Here is a 20,161-nt window from a genome sequence, read left to right as displayed (position 1 = left end):
ATTTTCATATGAATCATTTCTGAATTATTCATGTCACAAAATCTTTTGATCTTTACCCATTAATTCATATTGCAAAGATCATTCTTCGCTCCCTACCCATACAAACGCAGAGCTGGGATGAGGGAAGGCAGGGCCCGTGGAGCCTCTGGGAGGTGTGGTTCCATCCGGCACCAGCCAGAGTCGCATTCTAGATGCCAGGCTCTATAACCAAGTGGTTTCCACACTGGGTGAGGCCTTCTGGGCTTCTTCAGCCGGGCGTGGTGGCTCACGCCTTTAACCCCAGCACTCAGGAGGCAGAGGTAGGAGGATCGCCGTGAGTTTGAGGCCACCCTGAGACTACAGAGTGAATTCCAGGTCAGCCTGGGCCAGAGTGAGACTCCTTCAAGAAACCAAAATAAATTTAAAATAATAAAATTAAATTAAAACATAAAAACAAAAAGAGGAAGCTGGGCGTGGTGGCGCACGCCTTTAACCCCAGCACTCAGGAGGCAGAGGGAGGAGGATCGCCTTGAGTTCGAGGCCACCCCGAGACTCCATAGTGAATTCCAGGTCAGCCTGGGCTACAGTGAGACCCTACCTCAAAAAAAAAAACAAAAAATAAAATAAAAAAATAATAAATAAATAAATAAATAAATAAAAAGAGGGCAGCTCCAGTAATGATCTTGCAGGGGAGTGGGAATGTAAGTGCGATGGGGACAGTCCCCCTCATTATTGGTTATCTATTACAAAATTCCAACTCTCCTCCCAACAGCTCCCTGAGGCCGCTGCCCTCTGTCTTCAGCAGGGGCTCCTGCGGCTCCGGCCCTCGTCCTCCTCTATAAGACCTTAGATCCTATCGCGTCAGCTCCGCTCAAAACCGAAGACATGCCGTCACTGAGAACAAGTAATTCACAGAGCTGGAGGCTAGGGACACGGCTCCGTGGGCTAAGGACTCTGCACGCAAGTTCGAGGCCCTGAGCCCCAGTGCAGTGCCCACGTGCCAGCCGGCGTGGTGGTGTGCGTCCGTAGTTCTGGATCTGGGGGGAGGAGACAGGAAGCCCCTGGGGCTCCTTGGTTAGCTGTCCTAACCAAACTGGTGAGCTCTAAGTTCAGCGTCTCCAGAAGAGCTTGATGGGGTGGAGGACGGAGTTCAGTTGGCACAGCACTTGCCTCGCAAACTCGAAGTTCTGGTTTCAAGTCCCCTGCACCACATAAATCAGACTTGCTGGCACTTATCCATAATTCCAGCACTCAAACCAGGCGTGATGATACAGGCCTTTAATCCCAGCACTCGGGAGGCAGAGGTAGGAGGATCACCAGGAGTTCAAAGCTAGCCTGGGACTGCAGAGTGAATTCCAGGTCAGCCTGGGCTAGAGAAGACCCTACCCTGAAAAGTCAAAATAAAATAAAATAAAAACCTAATGCCAGCGCTCAAGAGGTGGAGGCAGAAGGACCAGAAGCCCAAGGTCAGCTACATAGTGAGCTACACCGGACTCTGACTCAAGAAAAAGGAAAGGAAAGGAAAGAGGTGGAAGGTATTCCTGAAGGTGACAACTGAGGTTATCCTCTGGCCTCCATATATGCACACCTGCCCCCGCCACACACACAGCATGACCTGTGCTCCCTTGGCATTTTTTTTTTTTTAATTTCACTTTATTTATTTGAGAGAGAAAGAAACGAGGCAGAGAGAGAGAGGGAATGGGTGAACCAGGGCCTCCAGCCACTGCAAACGAACTCTAGATGTGTGCGCCACTTTGTGCATCTGGCTTACGTGGGTCCTGGGGAGTGGAACCTGGGTACTTAGACTTCCCAGGCAAGCACCTTAACCAGTAGGCCATCCCTCCAGCCCGCTCCTTCCTCGCTTTTCCTTAATGGCATTTGCTCTGAACCCAACCGCAGGCTTCTCATATTCGAGTGTCAACTCCCACGTGTTCCCTCTGCTCCTGAGCGTCCCTCCCCTGGCGCTCTTCTGCCTCTGGTTCTTCATTTTTGGTCTACAGCTCCTTGCCCCACCCCAGCGGGACAGGAAGCTCCTAGAAAGGCAGACACTGACCTGTGCCAGGTCTACACGCGCGGAGGACTTCCCTTTCCCGACCACTGTCAAAGACAAAGGCCACTCAGAGCGACGCTTCAGAGAATAACCACCTTCCCACTAGAGACTGTAGTCCCAATGGTCATCCCACCTACCGGGAAGCTGAAGCAGGAGGATGAAAACCTCAAGGCTGGGCTGGGCAATTTCTCCAGACCCTGTCTCAAAACACTCGGGAGGCAGGGGTAGGTGGATTGCCGTGAGCTCAAGGCCCGAGGCCACCCTGAGAATACAGAGTGAATTCCAGGTCCACCTGGGCTACAGTGAGACCCTACCTCAAAATAAAAAATAAAATAAATAAAATAAAAAAATAAAGAGGACTTGAGAGATGGCTTAGCCAAAGGGCACAAGTTCAATTCCCAGGACCCACGTAAAGCCAGATGCACAAGGTAGCACTGGTGTCTGGAGTTTGTTTACAGTAGCTAGAGGCCCTGGTGTATCCATTCTCTCTCTGCTTCTTTCTCTCTCAAATAAAAAAGGTGGGGGGGGGGGCAGAGAGATGGCTTAGAGGTCAGTGCTTGCCTGTGAAGCCTAAGGACCCCAGTTTGAGGCTCAATTCCCCAGGTCAGCCTGGACCAGAGTGAGACCCTACCTCGAAAAACAAAAAAAAAAAAAAAAGAATTCGAGGCTACCCTGAGAGCACATAGTGAATTCCAAGTCAGTCTGGGCTAGAGTGAGACTTTACCTCAATTAAAAACAAACAAACAAAAAAAAACCAAACAGTGTGGTAGTGCAGGCCTTTAATCCCAGCACTCAGGAGGCAGAGGTTAGGAAGACTGCCATGAGTTCTAAGGACACTCTGAGAATCTGGAATTCACTCATAGTGAATTCCAGGTCAGCCTGGGCTAGAGACAGACCTTACCTCAAAAAAAAAAAAAAAAAAAGGGGGGGGGCTGGAAAGGTAGCTCAGTGGTTAAGGTCCTTGCCTGAAAAGCCCAAGATCAATTTCCCAGTACCCACATAAAGCCGGATGCACAAACTGGCACATGCATCTGGAGCTCTTTTGCTGTGGCTAGAGCCCCTGGTACACTCCTTTTTTCTGTATCCTTCTATCTCTTTCTGCTTGCAAATAAATTAATATAAACAAAAAATAAAGAAAAACAAACTGGGGCAGCCATAGTGGCTCATGCCTATAATCTCGGCCCTTGGAAAGCTGAGGACTGCCAGGAGTTCAAGGTCAGCCTGAGCTGTTTGGGAAAAAGAAAAAAAAAAAAAGTATGAAAGTAGACTTCTGGTACCCAGTTGCCTATCAACTCACAACCCAGCTAGCCCACAACTGTTGTTTCATGTTTAAAAATTCTCTTATTTGTGCCGGGCGTGGTGGCACATGCCTTCAATCCCAGCACTCGGGAAGCAGAGGTAGGAGGTTCACCATGAGTTTGAGGTCGCCCTGAGACTACATAGTGAATTCCAGGTCAGCCTGAGCTAGAGTGAGACCCTGCCTCAAAAAACAAAACAAGCAAAAAACAAACAAAACCTTTTGTTTGAGAGAAAATGGGCACTCCAGGGCCTCTTGCTGCTGCAAATGCAAACTAGACACAGCCACTTTGAAAGTCTGGTTTTAGGACTGGAGAGATGGCTTAGCAGTTAAGCGCTTGCTTGTGAAGCCTAAGGACCCTGATTCGAGGCTTGATTCCCCAGGACCCACGTTAGCCAGATGCACAAGGGGGCGCATGCATCTAGAGTTTGCACTGGTTGGAGGCCCTAGCACACCCATTCTCTCTCTCTCTCTATCTGCCTCTTTCTCTCTCTGTCTGTTGCTCTCAAATAAATAAATAAAATATAAATAAAGCTGGATTTTAGACAAGTAATGCAGAACTGAACCCCAGGCTAGCAAGCTTTGCAGGCAAGTGCCTTTAACGGCTGAGCCATCTCCCCAATGCAGCCCTCAACTTTTAAAGCCACTAAGCGTCTTCAGCAATCCAAAATGATAAAAATAAACAGCAACGGTTAATTCCAAGGGCTGGGCAGGAAGTGACACCCATCACGACAGCAGAGGCTAACGTCCTTGTCCTTCAGCAATTACTGGGCGCTGATGTTCCACATGTATCGCGTTATGGGACCCACGCACAGTAATCTGAGAGTCCACTCACTCCTGCCCTCCACAAGGGCCAAAGTGGGTCTTAGAAATTGAGTACCTCGCCAAGAATGCACAGTTAGACAGCAAATGACTGTTCAGAGACCAGTAAAACCAAGCCAGTGCTCCCCATTCCCTGGTCAAATAACCCTCCTGCGCTCATGGGTGAAATGTTCTAGTGTGGGAGAGGCAGTTAATATAAAGACCAGAAGATTCTCAGTACCATCACTTTCTGTTCAAAGCCAGCCTTCCAGCACATGGCTCTTCCATCTCTGCAGAGATCTCTCTGAGTTCAAGGCCACCCTGAGAGTACATAGTGAATTCCAGATCAGCCTAAGCCAGAGTGAGACCCTACCTCAAAAACAAAACAATTCATTTGCAGTGGCTAGAGATCCTGTTGTGCCCATTCTCACTCTCTCTCCCCCTTTGTCTGTCTCAATAAATAAACAAATAAAAATTTTTAAAAATCTTAAAAAAGCAAATGCTGGTACCTCCCCAGACATGTGACCCTGTTAATAATAACTCCACACAAAAACATGGGCCTGGCCAAGAGAAGTGACCTCAGGAGTTTAAGAAAACTCCTCCAGAGAGGGGAGAGCTCAACACCTACGAGTTAAATAAATAAATGAAATAAAACAAAAGGTCCCCATGTCCAGGAACAAGTACCCCACGACCCAGGCATCACCCCAGAGCTCAGAAAGCACCTAGAAAGGAGCAACCCCAAGTTTGAGCTCCTGGAAATGTGCCTCTCATGAAGATCACTGCTGTCTGCCATTTCCTGGGTTTCTGCAAACTAATCCTTTCAGGCAGACTAAAACGCCAGGTCCAACTGAAACTGGTTCTGGCGTCTCCTTCCCAGGTTTGGGAACAGAGGTCAGTGTCGCAATCAATGCTTGCTAACAGTTAATTCACCACATGCCACTGAGGCGGGGGATGGGGGTGAAAGACGCAAGAGTGGGGGGGGTGTTCACGAAATCGCAACCGCCCCCCACAAACCTAGGAAAGAATATTTTGTTTTGTTTCTCCAGGTAGGGTCTCACTCTAGCTCAGGCTGGCCCTGAACTACGTGCTCTCAGGGTGGCCTCGAACTTATGGCAATCCTCCTACCTCTGCCTCCCAAATGCTGGGATTAAAGACGTGTGCCACCACGCCTGACTATTATTTATCTCTCTTCCTATCCATCCATCCATCTAACTTTTTAGTTTTTTCAAAGGTAGGGTCTCACTCTAGCTCAGGCTGACCTTCATAGGAATTCACTATGTAGTCTCTCAGACTGGTCTCGAACTCACAGGGATCCTCGAACCTCTGCCTCCGCGAGTGCTGGGATTAAAGAATTCTTTCCCTCTTTTCTCTCTCTCTTTTTTTTTTTTTTTTTTTTTTGAGGTAGGGTCTCACTGTAGCACAGGCTGACCTGGAATTCACTCTATGGTCCCAGGCTGGCCTCGAACTCACGGCGATACTCCTACCTCTGCCTCCCTAATGCTGGGATTTAAGACGTGTGCACCACCACGCCCAGAACTCTTCTTGCCATTTTACAGGATGGGAAACTGAGGCCTCAAACGGGACAGACAAGAGGACCAAGGACAGACAACTGAGGACTTCAGAAGAGAGAGAGAGAGCGCGAGACACAGACGCACCACACCGCGGACCCCAAGGGGTGGAAGCTGCCGCGCCCCGGGAGTTGGGGGGGGAGCCAAACTCCCCAGGGTGGATGGGGCCGCGCCGAAGCCACGCCCACCGAAGAGGCCCCGCCTCTAATCACGCTCGCTAGTTTTCTATTGGTCCTCCCCCCCGCGAGCCACGCCCCCGACGCCTCCCGACGTATAAAAGTCCCCCCCCACCCCACCCCCGCCCGGGCCGGCCCGCCGGGCGACCTCCACTCTCCGGTCGGTGCCGCGAGCGCCCGCCCCTTCGCAACAGGGGGGGGCCGTGCCCACGGGGTTTTGCGGGGAGGGCTACGGGGCGTGGGAACGGGAGATGTCGCCCCGGTCCCCTCCCCCCGCCGTCCCGACAGTCGCCGCTGCCGCCGCCATCTTGACCGCCCGCCGCCGTCCCCCCCCCCCGCCGCCGCCTGTCCCCCACCCCCACCCAAGTCACCCGGATGCCGCCGCCGTTACCTCGGCTCCGCTCCGCCGCCGTCCGCCGAAGGGCTTTGCGGAAGTCTCAGGGGCGCTATGGAAAAGGGGACGGAACGTGCCGGGGTCCCCGAGCCGGATCGGGGAGCATGGAGGAAAGGAGTGGGGGGAGAGAGATGAGGATGTTGGGGGGGGGGTCGCCCCGGGGCTGATGGCGGCGGCGGCGGTGGTGGTGGTGGTGGTTGTTGTTGACTCGCGTTGCCGGGTTGCTTGGTCGCCACGACTACCGTGGCTATGGCGCCTCCGTTTTCCCTCACCGGGGCAACTGTTGCTACCCACCCTTGCCTACGTCACGCTTTGGGGGCGGGGCGCCGGGTGATTGGCGGGACCGAGGGGAGAGTCTCCTCCCGCCCACCGCCCGCCCCGTTGCTCGTAGGCTACTGGCTCTAAGCAAAACCTGCGCTTACTCACCGGAAAGCTGATTGGTCGGAGCGCATGCCCATCAAGGGAAAAGGGAAAGGCAGCGGAAGCGGCGGGGCGAAGGATGAAGGGGTGGGACCTGTGAGGCCGGGATAGGCTCGCGTCTCTTAGGTCGGCTTTCTGGTTGGTGAGAATAGACGTCAATCAAGCTCCCAAAAAAGGTTTACCGCGCTTTTTTTTCTGGCTACGGTGAGCGTGCGCGGTGCGCATGGCCCGATGGGAGTTGTAGTTCCAGTTGGAAGTTGTAGTCCGTTCCTAGGGTAGGTTTTTTGTGTTTTTTTTTCTTTTTTGGGTTTTCTGAGGTAGGGTCTCGTTCTGCCCCAGGCTGACCTGGAATTCGCTCTGGAGTCTCAGGGTGGCCTGGAACTCACGGCCGATCCTCCTACCTCTGCCTCCCGAGCGCTGGGATTAAAGGCGTGCGCCACCACGCCCGGCTGCAACGACGTACTTTTTATAACAAATAGAAGATGAGAAAAGAAAGATCCCTTCCTTTAGGCTTCTCCCTCTCTCCGCAGCGGATGCCTTGCTGCCTTCTCGCGCTGACGTCACGGTCGGAATGCACCCTCTGTGACGTCGGCGGCGGAGGCCGGGCATTCGGTGACGTCACGGCTCCCCCTCCCCCCCCCCACCCCGGGGCGGCGGGCGCCGCGCTTTCCCGCCTGCGCCCGGGAAAAGGTCACCGCTGGCCAGACGGAGGCGGCTATCTCGGCCGGGCAGGCGGGAAAGGTCTCCCACGGGCCGGGGTGGAGGGCAGGGAATTAATCAGAGGCTTGGACCGCATGCGATAAGAGAAGGTCAAACTCCCCGCCTCTCTCCCCCCCGCCGGGGGGGGGGGGGGGGGGGGGGGGGGGGCTCAGTTTCCCCAGGGGACAAGTCTATGCGACCCGAAAGGCTTTAAAAGAAAAAAAAAAAGTTAATCAAGATCATAGTTTCTCCCCAGGCGTGGTGGTGCACTCCTTTAATCCCAGCACTGGGGAGGCAGAGGTTGCAGGATCTCCGTGAGTTCGAAGCCAGCCTGAGACTACCTAGTGAGTTCCAGGTCAGCCTAGACTAGAGTGAGACCCTACCTCAAAAATTATATATATCCTATGGGCTGGAGATAGGGCTTAGTTGTTAAGGTGCTGGCCAGCAAAGCCAAAAGGACCCAGGTTTGATATCCTAGGACCCACATAAACCAGATGCACAAGGTCGAGCATGTGTCTGGAGTTTGTTTGCAGGGGCTGGAAGCCCTGGTGTACTCGTTTTCTCTCTCTCCTTGCAAATAAATAAAATATTTGAAATAAATAAATAAAAAGAACTGGGCGTGGCGGCGCAGGCCTTTAATCCCAGCACGCTGGAGGCAGAGGTAGGAGGATCTCTGTTAGTTCGAGACCACCCTGAGGATACATAGTGAATTCTGGGTCTGTCTGGACTAGAGTGAGACCCGACCACGAAAAAACAAAAACAAAAACGTCTGGCGAGATGCCTGTGTGGTTGGGGCCTTTGCCTGCAGAGACTAATTCCCTGGCACCCACATAAAGCCGGATGCAGAAAGTGACGCATGCATCTGGAGTTTGTTTGCAGCAGCTGGAGGCCCTAGGATGTGCCCATTCTCGTTCTCTTTCCTCCTCCTTACAGATAAATAAAAAGATAATGTTCTAATGCAACACTTGGAAATATCAATTAATGGGAAAGTTTATATATATCAGAATGTTAAAGACAATATGGCAACAGTGAAACTAGGATGACATGGATAAATCCTGGCAATCTCAGAGTTGCAATGTGTCCTCAAATTTGTTTTTCTTTTTGGATAGGGAGGATTGTTTGTTTTTGTTTTGTTTTTTCCAAATAGGGTTTCACTCTTCAGGCTGACCTGGAATTCACTATGTAGTCTCAGGGTGGCCTCAGGGTCAAGGCAATCCTCCTGCCTCTGCCTCTGGAGTGCTGGGATTAGAGGCATGTGCTATCTTGCTCGGCCCTAGGGTTTTTGTTACTTTATTTTATTTTTTTTGTTTTGATTTTTCGAGGTAGGGTCTCACTAGCCCAGGCTGACCTGGAATTCACTATGGAGTCTCAGGGTGGCCTCGAACTCACAATCCTCCCACCTCTGCATCCCGAGTGCTGGGATTAAAGGCGTGCGCCACCACGCCTGGCTGGGTTTTTGTTTTTTTAATTAATTAATTATTTATTTATTTGAGAGAGAGAGAGAAAGAGAGAATGGGCGGGCCATGGCCCCCAGCCACTGCAAACAAACTCCAGATGCTTGCACACCCTTGCGGATCTGGCTTACGTGGGTTCTGGGGAATAGAACCTGGATCCTTAGGCTTCCAAGGCAAATGCCTTAATTGCCTTAACTGCTAAGCCATTTCCCCAGCCCAGGACTTTTTACAAAATATTTTTGTTCATTTTTATTTATTTATTTGAGAGTGACAGAGAGAGAGAGAGAATGGGCACGCCAGGGCCTCCAGCCACTGCAAACGAACTCCAGACGCGTGCGCGCCCTTGTGCATCTGGCTAATATGGGTCCTGGGGAATTGAGCTTCGAACTGGGGTCCTTAGGCTTCACAGGCAAGCGCTTAACCGCTAAGCCATCTCTCCAGCCCAGGTTTTTTTTTTACATTTTACTCTGTAGTCTCAGGGTGTGCTACAACGCCCAGCTTGCTCTGTTTTGCTTTTTACGAGGAGAATGTAACTGCTCTTACAGGAGAGGCGCAAGTGAGATGGTGATGTTAATGTCTTCCTTTATAGTAACCATTTTTCTGTACTATATATGTCTCATAGCATGTATATATAGAGAGCTATATCCTACTTAAAAAAAAAAAAAAGAAAAGAAAAGAAAAAGAGAAAAAGAAAGTTGCACATGCCTACGGTCTCACTCTAGCCCAGGCCGACCTGGAATTCACTATGTAGTCTCAGGCTGACCTTGAACTCACAGCGATCCTCCTACCTCAGTCTCCCGAGTGCTGGGGATGAAAGATGTGCATCACTTCGTCCAGTTTATATTTATTTTTAAATATACACGTGATCTCTTTAAATGATTAATAGTGTTATTTTTTTTTTAAGAAAAGACAAACCTCCCTTGGGTTTGGTTAGATGGTTCAGTAGGTGATCAATGCTGGATGGGCAACCAGGAGTACCTGACTTTGGATGCCCAGAGCCTGTATAAAAGCGGGTTCGTTGTGCCCAGTGCTTGTGATCCCAGTGGGGGGGGGGGGGGGAAGGGTGGCGGGAAGATCCCTGGGGCTTGCTGACTAACTATTGTAGACAAATTAGGAGCTCCAGGCTCAGTGAGAGATCCCATGTCAAATAATCAGGCGGGCGAGGTGGGGATGATTGAGAAAGACACCTGACCTCACCCTCTGACCTGTGCATGCAATCATACACATACGAACCCACTTACATAGAAAGGCACCCAAAGAACCGGGCGAGGAGGTGTGTGCCTTTAATCCCAGCACTCAGGAGGCACAGGTATGAGGATCACTGTGAGTTTGAAGCCATCCTGACACTACAGAGTGAATTCCAGGTCAGCCTGGAGTAAAGTGGAGCCCTACCTCAAAAAACCAAAAAAAAAGAAAAAGAAAGGCGCCCACTTATATACATCGTGCGTACACACTCACCTACACACGCGCATTCACACACACACACTATATATATCTTGCTATGTAGCCCAAGCTGGCCACAAACTCACAGTCCTGCGTCAGCCCCCGGCATGAATGGGGGGAAATTTTATTTTGCAGGTGTGCATGGCCAGATCCAGCTGTTTGTGTGGGATCTGGAGATGTGAACTCCAGGCCCACACACCTTTGCAGGAAGTGCACTTAACCACAAAACCCTCCAGCACTCTTTTTATTTTTTGTTTTGTGTTGCTTTTTATTTATTTATTTTTGTTTTGTCCCAGTAAAGGTCACACTCTAGCCCGGTCTAACCTGAGATTTAACTCTATAACACCAGACTGGCCTCGAACTCACAGCATCCTCCTGTTTTTTTCAGGTAGGGTCTCACTCTTGCTCAGCTCAGGCTGACCTGAAACTCATCGTGTAGTCTCAGGGTGGCCTCAAATCAGAACATCTTCTTATTTGAGCCTCCCAGGCATTGGGATTAAAGGCATGCACAACTATGGCTGACTTTCTTTTCATTTATGAATTAAAATTTGTTTATTAAGAGTAAGGTTTGGGGCTGGAAGATGGCTTAGCAGTTAAGGCACTTGACTGTGAAGCCAGAAATGACCCTGGTTCGATTCCCCGGGCCCATGTAAGCCAGATGCATGCATCTGGAGTTCGTTTGCAGCGGCTGGAAGCCCTGGCGTGCCCATTCTCTCTCTTTGCCTCTTTCCCTCTCTCAATTAAATAAAATATTTTTTAGAAATGTCACTGGTCATTTTAAAAAAAGAGAAAGAAAGTTTTGGGACTCCAGAAATGGCTTACCAGTCAAGGCACTTGCCTACAAAGCGTAAGGACACAGTGTTACCCACATAAACCAGACGCACAAGATGGTACATGCATCTGGAGTCTGGTTGCAGTGACTAGAGGTTCTGGCCTGCCGAATGTCTTTCTTTCTCTCTCTCTAATAAATATTCAACAATAAATATATAAAAGAAAAAGTAAAATAGGACTGAGGAGGAGCTGAGGGCATGGCTCAGACATAGAGCCCCTGCCTAGAATCCCTCAGTGAGGGGCTGGGGGCGTGGCTCAGACGTAGAGCCCCTGCCTAGAATCCCCAGTGAGGGGCTGGGGGCGTGGCTCAGTGGTAGAGCCCCTGCCTAGAATCCACAGTGAGGGGCTGGGGGTGTGGTTCAGTGGTAGAGCTCCTGTCTAGAATCCCCCAGTGAGGGGCTGGGGGCGTGGCTCAGACGTAGAGCCCCTGCCTAGAATCCACAGTGAGGGGCTGGGGGTGTGGTTCAGTGGTAGAGCTCCTGTCTAGAATCCCCCAGTGAGGGGCTGGGGGTGTGGCTCAGTGGTAGAGCTCCTGCCTAGAATCCCCCAGTGAGGGGCTGGGGGCGTGGCTCAGTGGTAGAGCCCCTGCCTAGAATCCCCCAGTGAGGGGCTGGGGGCGTGGCTCAGAGGTAGACCCCCTGCCTAGAATCCCCAGTGAGGGGCTGGAGGCGTGGCTCAGTGGTAGAGCCCCTGCCTAGAATCCCCCAGTGACAGCTTATTGTGGTTGCCAAAGTGGAGCGGGCTGATATGAACGAACCTTACTGACTTCCTGCAAAGTCTGCGCATTGGGAATGCTGTCCTCTACTGCACTTAACAGGAAGGGTGTGTGTGGGATGCACGTGTGTCATGTCAGCACTTGGGAGGCTGAGGCAGGAGGAGCAAAAGTTCTGGGACGCTAGTAAGATATACAGGAATGAGGGCTAGAGAAATGGCTTAGTGGTTAAGGTGTTTGCCTGTAAAGTTAAAGGACCTAGGTAGGTTAGGTTCCCCAGGACCCATGTAAGCCAGATGCACAAGGGGGCACACGCATCTGAAGTTCCTTTGCAGTGGCTGGAGGCCCTGGTATGCCCCCCCTTCTCATAAATAAGAAAGACAGGAAGGAAGGGAGAGAGGGAAGAACGAAGAAAGAGAGGGAGGGAGGGAGGGAGAAGGAAGGAAGGAAGGAAGGGACACAGGCATGGAATCTCAGCACTCAGTAGACAGAGGTAGGAGAGTCTCTGTGAGTTCAAGGCCAGTCTGGGACTATAGAGTGAGTTCCAAGTGTCCTGGGCTAGAGTGAGAGCCTACCTTGAAAAGAAAAGGGGGGGCTGGAGAGATTGCTCAGCAGTTAAGGCCCTTGCCTTCAAAGCCTAATGACCTGGGTTTGATTCCCTAGTACTCAGGTAAAGCCAGATACACAAAGTGGTGCATGCATCTGGAGTTCGATTGCAGTGGCTAGAGGCCCTGGTGCACCCATTCTCATTCTGTCTGTCTCCCTCTTTATTCCATTGCAACAAAATATTAAAAAAAAAAAAAAAAAGTGGAGGGAGGGAATTACCATGGGATTTTTTTTTATAATCATGGAAAATGTTAATAAAAATTAAATTAAAAGAAAAGTGAAAACTTTTTAGAATATGAATCAAGAACTGAAATTCAAGAAAAAGGAGAAAGAAAGAAAAGGTTTTAATGTAAATATAAGCCCAAACCTTAAGAAAGAAGGAGAGGGCTTGCTTGAGAGATGGCTCAGTGGTTAAGTTGCCTGCCTACAAAACCGCAGGACCAGGTTTGACTCCCCAGAACGCACATAAGCCACATGCACGTGGTGGCGCCTGCTTCTGGAGTTCATTTGCAGTGGTTAGAGGCCCTGGCACCCCCTTTTTTTGTTCTTCTCTCTCTCACTCTTTCATAAAGAGAAAGAAAGGAAGGAAGGAAAATAAAGAAAGAACCAGCATTTGCAGCTTCCCTAGGCCACCTGAGGCAGTGTGGGCCTCTCATCGAGTTTACAGGAAGTGGAAGGGTGGAGGAAGAGGATATACAGTGACAAAAAGAAGCCACAGACTGATCTGGGTGTGGCGCAGCGGGTAGACTGCTTGCTTAGCACGCACACACCTCCAGCCTTCGTCCTCAGCAAGACAAAGCGGGAGTGGGGGTGCCCGCAAAGCAAGCGACAGGGCTGGAGAATGGCTGTGTTCCAACACACACACACACACACACACACACACACACACACACACACACGATCCTCCTTTGAGATACTAGTATTATCTACCCCAGTGCCAACAAATACAACTATAGACATCTATACCAAATGCCCACACATGTAAAAATCATGCCCAAGCAAAACCCAGAATTCTGCCTAGAATCCACAGTGAGGGGCTGGGGGCGTGGCTCAGTGGTAGAGCCCCTGCCTAGAATCCCCAGTGAAGGGCTGGGGGTGTGGCTCAGTGGTAGAGCCCCTGTCTAGAATCCACAGTGAGGGGCTGAGGGTGTGGCTCAGTGGTAGAGCTCCTGCCTAGGATCCACAGTGAGGGGCTGTGGATGTTGTTCATTGTTTCCACACTTGCCTAGCTGTGCAAGCCATCCCCAACACTTCAGCATGTGTGTGTGTGAACTCAAGAATGCATGCGTTTACAGATACATCCATAGATGAGTCTGGCAAGAACAGTTTTAAGAACACCGTCTTGGAGCTAGATTTGATAGTGTGCACACCTTGGGCTGGAGAGATGGCTTAGTGGTTAAGGTGATTTCCTGCAAAGCCAAAGGATCCCGGTTCGACGCTCCAGGACCCACATAAGGGGTACATGCATCTGGGGTTCGTTTACAGTGGCTGGAGGCCCTGACACACGCACTGTCTCTCTCTATCTCTCCCTCTCAAATAAATAAATAAAATATTTTCAAAAAGATAGTGTGCACACCTGTAGCTCATCAACAGGCCGAGGCAAGAGGATTGGTTGAGCCCCAGGGGCTTTGAACCAGCTTGAGCTACATGGTGAGATTCTCCCACCGACCCCGCAAAAAAACAGTCCTATAAGGAAACCAGACATGGTGGCGCACGCCTTTAATCCCAGCTGGTGGGAGGCAGAGGTAGGAGGATCACTGTGAGTTCGAGGCTACCCTGAGACTCCATAGTGAATTCCAGGTCAGCCTGGGCTAGAGCGAGACCCTACCTCAAAACACACACACACACACACACACACACACACACACACACACACACACACACAGAAATGGTACCTAGAGAGTAGATAGGCTCTAGGAATAGCTCTAAGCCTCACAGAACTGTGTTCCCTGGCTACGTTCCCTGGTGAGGAGGGAATGCAAGTTGTCTCTCCTGGGAGACCACACCTACCATGCTGAACAAACTCCAAAGTTTGCTTTATAGTCTGTTGATAAGGCTGCAGGGAAACTGCTCTCTAGTAGTGTGTGTGTGTGTGTGTGTATGTGAATTGATTTAGCCCTCAACATGGGAGATGTCACAGTGTAAAAACTATGAATACACAACGTGTGTGAGCCAGGATCCCCACGGAGGGGAATCCGTCCTCAGATGCACTCCCTGGGGGAAGTGATGATTGTAGGTGCCATAGCGACGCACTGCCAGCTACATGGGAAATGAGCAGAAACCGCCGGGCGAGGCAAGGTGGCGCAAGCCTTTCATCCCAGCACTCGGAAAGTGAGGTAGGAGGATCTCTGTGAGCTCGAGGTCAGCCTGAGACTACATAGTGAATTGCAGGTCAGCCTGGGCTGGAGAAAGACCCTACCTCGAAAAAAAAACCCAAAAAACCCAAAACCAACCAACCAGACAAAAAACAGTGGGATAAGTAGAAGAATAGATTAATGGGGGGTGAAAAGCCCAAAATGAGGTCAGGGGAAGAGATTGAGTAAAGGAAAGGTGGAGGGAGGGCTAATCAAATCTAAGAGGATATAAATAAATCATATGGAATCCTCCGGTTTTGGACAATGGAACACTCAGGAGCCATAGATTGTTGCTAGACAATTTTCAGTGCCAGGGATGGGGTACCTTCCAGTGAGTTGTTGGCCAGGGAGGTCCCTGATGCCCCTAAAATTTTACAGGCCATTGCCAAGGCCCTTGGTTTCCCACCAGGAATAGATGGTAAGACCCTATTGCTGAAGACTCCACATACTTGGGCTGCAAGGCCACTGAGAAATCCTGTTGGAACTGAGCTGAAAACCTCCTCCATGTAGACCAGCTGACAGAAAGCTGGAAGAAGCCACTATGCATGCAGTTCAATGGGAGAAAGAGATACCACCAGTGAAGATACTCAACAGTGGACACTGCAAACCTTATATTTGGCCAGCCAGGCCAAATGAGCCAACAGGTGCAATAGTGGCACATCTGTCATGGTGGAAACCAACTGCCCTCTGATTGGACTGGAGGCCCATTCCAAGGGAGGGAATACATCCCTGATACTGAAAACTTAAAACAGGGGTAGTCATGAGTCCTGGGGGTGTAAAATCTGCTGCTGTCTGGCTAAATGTATATACTATGCTTATCAAACTGCCCAGTAAGCACTTCTCTTAATGTTCATACCCTTATATTAATGCTACTCTTACTTTCAGTAGAGAACCTTCTCTTCTCAGATGGCAGTGACCTTGGGATGACTCAGAAGGCACCATGGTGCTGAGAAGAAGTGATAGAGGGGTGCTCAGCACTGAAATATCTCTATCACACCTTCCAAGGCTCAGGGTCTAATGCAAAAGACATGGTGGAAAGAATGTAAGAGCCAAAGGAAGGGTAGGACTCCTTACAACCTGCTCCTCCAGACACAAAATGGCCTGAATATCCATGACCTCACAGTCCCTGACACTACCTACACAAGACCATCATAAGAGGAGGAAAAGATGATGACATCAAAATAAAAGAGAGACTGATTGAGAGGGGGAGGGGATATGATGGAGAATGGAGTTTCAGAGGGGAAAGTGGGGGAGGGAGGGAATTACTATGGATATTTTTTATAATCATAGAAGATGTTAATAAACTTTTGAGAAAAAAACCAGTGGGAAATGCACGAACATGTGGCTATCCCTGGACCTGACATTGATCACAGCTATCCATATGGAAGAATCCTGTGCAGTTGTGAAAAATGACAGGCATACCTGAAGATAGCTTTACTTAATCTTGGTGGGAGGAGGAGGAAGGAGAATGGGTCACACATGCTATTTTGGGGTGGGGACTTTTTGGTTGCTCTTTGGTTTGGGTTCTTTTTTTTTTAATTTTTATTTATTTATTTGAGAGCGACAGACACAGAGAGAAAGACAGATAGGGGGAGAGAGAGAGAATGGGCGCGCCAGGGCTTCCAGCCTCTGCAAACGAACTCCAGACGCGTGCACCCCCTTGTGCATCTGGCTAACGTGGGACCTGGGGAACCGAGCCTCGAACCGGGGTCCTTAGGCTTCACAGGCAAGCGCTTAACCGCTAAGCCATCTCTCCAGCCCTGGGATCTTTTTTTTTTAATGATTTAAAATTTTGTTTTTTTTAATAGAGAGTGGCAGATTGAGAATTGGCACACCAGGGCCTCAGCCACTGGAATCAAACTCCAGATGCTTACGCAACGTAGTGGACACATATGACCTTGTGTCTGCCTCACCTTTGTGCATATGCCTCACATGGGATCTGGAGAATCAAACATGGGTCCTTGGCCTTCGCAGGCAAGCGCCTTAACCACTGAGCCATCTCTCCAGCCCTTCAGTGCTTTTCTAGACTCACTGGCCTAAAAGCCTTCAGGGACATTCTTTTTTTGTTTTGTTTTGTTTTTCGATTTTTCGAGGTAGGGTCTCACTCTAGCCCAAGCTGACCTGGAATTCACTATGGAGTCTCAGGGTGGCCTTGAACTCACGGCAATACTCCTACATATCTGCCTCCAGAGTGCGCCACCATGCCTGGCTTTTTCAGGCCTCTGCTTGGCTATTGTGTGTGGCTTTTACAAGGGACCTGGGGCTCAAAACAGGTGTGGTGGTCACCTTCTCTGCTGAGCCATTTCCACAGCTGGGGGTGTTTTGGTTTTCATTTGCACAGTACTGAGGATTAAAGCTGGGGGGCTGTCGTGCTCGGCAAGTACTCTACCACTGAGCTACAACACCCTACCTTTTACTGTTTATCTTGAGACAGGGTCTCACAAAGTTCCCCGGGTAGGACTTGAACTTTAGACCTTCTGCGTCTCAAGTAGCTGAGACTACATACGTGATGTATTTACTTTGTGTGTGTGTGTGTGTTTTTCGAGGTAGGCTGTCGTTCTAGCCCAGGCTGATCTGGAATTCACTCTGTAGTCTCAGGCTGGTCTTGAACTCACAGCCATCTTCCCAAGTGTTTACCACAGCCTCCCAAGTACTGAGATTACAGGCATGTGCTACCATATCCAGAGTGTCCTATTTGTCTCTCTCTCTCTCTTTTAATTTATTTTGAGAAAGAAGGAGAAAGAGGGGAAAAAATAAGTATACCAGGGCCTCTAGCCAGTGCAAATTGGCAAGCAAGCACCTTATCTGCTAAGCCATCTCTCCAGCCCTCTGGCCTGTGATGTCATTTTTAAGGTACTCATTCATCTACGAGGCTCTTTTCCCCAAGTGAGATCACATTCCCTGGCTCCAGGCACCAGAAGTGGGCCCTCTTACTGAGGACCCCTTGGGCCACACTCTGGGGATGTGCGGCCCCGTCCTCCGCACGTCACGTGATTTCCTCAGGGTCCCCTGTGAAGCGGACACACTCACTGTGTCCACATCTTGACGAACAACTCGGAGAGGCGCAAGGCAGGGCCTGCTCCACGTTCAAGATACTTTTTTTTTTTCTTTCTTCCTTTATTTCTTTTTTTTTTTTTTTTTTTTTTGAGAGAGAGAGAATGGGTGCACCAGAGCCTTTAGCCACTGTTCACCAATTCCAGATGCATGTGCCACCATGTGCATCTGGTTTACATGGGTTCTGGGGAGTTGAGCCTGGGTCCTTAGGTTTCTCAGGCAAATAAATGCCTTAACCAATAAGCCATCTCTCCAGCTCAGCCTTCTCCAAATTACACAGCAACCAGGATTGAAGCCCAGTTGGGTTGAGCTCAAGTATTTTTTTCGAGGTAGGGTCTCACTGTAGCCCAGGCTGACCTGGAATTCACTATGGAGTCTCAGGGTGGCCTTGAACTCATAGCAATCCTCCTACCTCTGCCTCCTGAGTGCTGGGATTAAAGGCGTGCGCCACCACGCCCGGCTTTTGTTTTGTTTTGTTTTGGTTTTTCAAGGTAGGGTCTCACTTTAGCTCAGGCTGACCTGGAATTTACTATGTAGTCTCAGGGTGGCCCCAAACTCACGGAGATCTCTCTACCTCTGCCTCCCGAGTGAGTGCTGGGATTAAAGATGTGCGCCACCATGCCCAGCTCTACTTCTTTTTTCCTTTCAAATTCACATCTTTTATTTACACATATATAATTAATGTTTGGGAAAAGCAGTTCTCAAAGAAAGTACAAATGGCTTAACATTTTTCCCCCCCAGTCAGCTCTGGTAGTAATAAAAGAAACAGAGAAAAATAATCAATGTTCTGCTTCTACGAGAGACAGGAAAGAGACTTCTGGCTATGAACCAGTCAACTGAGTCATGCAACAGATAATTTGGAGCTGTTTGTCACCAGCTCTTGGCCAGGCATAGGGGATAAGAGAGAAAGGGGCAGAAGGTTGTGTCCGAGGTCCTTCACTGGAGAAGGGGCAGACAGACAGAGCGAATTATTCATCAGACCTTTTGAAGCAGTGCAGAGAGACATGACCCCGGCCTTCCGGAGCTCTGTCCTTAGCCCTGTGACACCCTACCAGAGCTACACAGGTCAGGAGCTGGTGATGGGGAAAAACAAACAAAACCAAACAAAAATTGGATCCAGCGATGACCCAAGGGGGGAGTGTCCAGTGGAAAGGACACAGAAGAAACGTGGACTGCTTGTCAGAAACTGTTGGAAGAACTTGGTGACTTGGTGTATTCATCCAGTCTTCCCTGTTATGTAGATGTTATGAAGATGTATCTTATGTTTTGTAGCCAGGCCACAGAGAGGTGAAGTGAATCGTCAGAGCTCACACAGCAGGAAGCGGGCAGATAACCCGAACTGTGTATGTGTTTGGCGTATGGGCACACACGTGCCACAGCACATGCGTGAAGATAAGAGGACAATCTGGGGATGTCTTCTGTCCTTCTACCTTTTTCTTTTTTTTTTCCTAGGTAGGGTCTCGCTGTAGCCCAGGCTGACCTGGAATTCACTATGTAGTCTCAGGGTGGCCTCGAACTCGCGGCGATCCTCCTACCTCTGCCTCCCGAGTGCTGGGATTAAAGGCGGGCGCCACCACGGCTGGCTCTCCAGCTGGTTTTAAAATTGAGGTTGAACTGATAGAAGCCTCACCTTTTTTTTTTTTTTCTAGAGGTAGGGTCACACTCTAGCCCAGGCTGACCTGGAACTCTCACTATCTAGTCCCTGGGTGGTCTCGAACTCATGGCAATCCTCCTACCTCTGCCTCCCACTGCTGGGATTAACGGTGTGTGCCACCATGCCCAGCTCTATGCAATTTTTTTTTTGGGGGGGGTGTTCCAAGGTAGGGTCTCACTCTAGCCCAGGGTGACCTGGAATTCACTATGTAATCTCAGGTTGGCCCCAATTCATGGAGATCCTCCTATCTCTGCCTCCCAAATGCTGGGATTAAAGGCGTGCACCACCACGCCAGGCACTATTTTCTTTTAATATTTTATTTTCACTTATTTGACAGACAAAGAGGGGGAGAGAGAAAGACAATGGGTTCACCAAGGCCTCCAGCCACTGCAGACAAACTCCAGACGCATGCCCCACCTTGTACATCTGGCTAACGTAGGTCCTGGGGAATCGAACCTGGGTCCTTTATCTTTGCAGGCAAGTACCTTAACCCCTAAGCCATCTCTCCAGGCCCCTATTGTAACTTTTTTCTTTTTTGGTTATTTGAGGTAGGATTTCACTCTAGCCCAGGCTGACCTGGAATTCATTATGTGGTCTCTGGGTAACCTCGAACTCACAGCAATCCTCCTACCTCTGCCTCCCTAGTGCTGGGATTAAAGAGGTGCGCCA

The 20,161-nt window shown here is 49.9% G+C and overlaps 2 protein-coding genes across 2 annotated transcripts in view; one reads left to right on the top strand and one right to left on the bottom strand.

The window, feature by feature from the left end:
* Window positions 1-6,559, bottom strand: part of Rfx1 (regulatory factor X1) — a 36,407-nt gene extending 29,848 nt beyond the window's left edge. Inside the window, 1 exon segment of the mRNA XM_045139151.1 lies at window positions 6,263-6,559. The gene's annotated coding sequence lies outside the window, so the exon portion shown is untranslated.
* A 3,239-nt stretch (window positions 6,560-9,798) lies between these two features.
* Il27ra (interleukin 27 receptor subunit alpha) overlaps window positions 9,799-20,161 on the top strand; it is a 25,912-nt gene continuing 15,549 nt past the window's right edge. The window contains exon 1 of the mRNA XM_045139417.1: window positions 9,799-9,851. Within this exon, the coding sequence (XP_044995352.1) occupies window positions 9,799-9,851 (53 nt within the window). The remainder of the gene's footprint in view (window positions 9,852-20,161) is intronic.

Source organism: Jaculus jaculus, chromosome 21 (genome assembly GCF_020740685.1).
Source record: "Jaculus jaculus isolate mJacJac1 chromosome 21, mJacJac1.mat.Y.cur, whole genome shotgun sequence".
NCBI classification, from domain to species: Eukaryota; Metazoa; Chordata; class Mammalia; order Rodentia; family Dipodidae; genus Jaculus; species Jaculus jaculus.
This window is presented reverse-complemented; position numbering and strand designations above follow the sequence as displayed.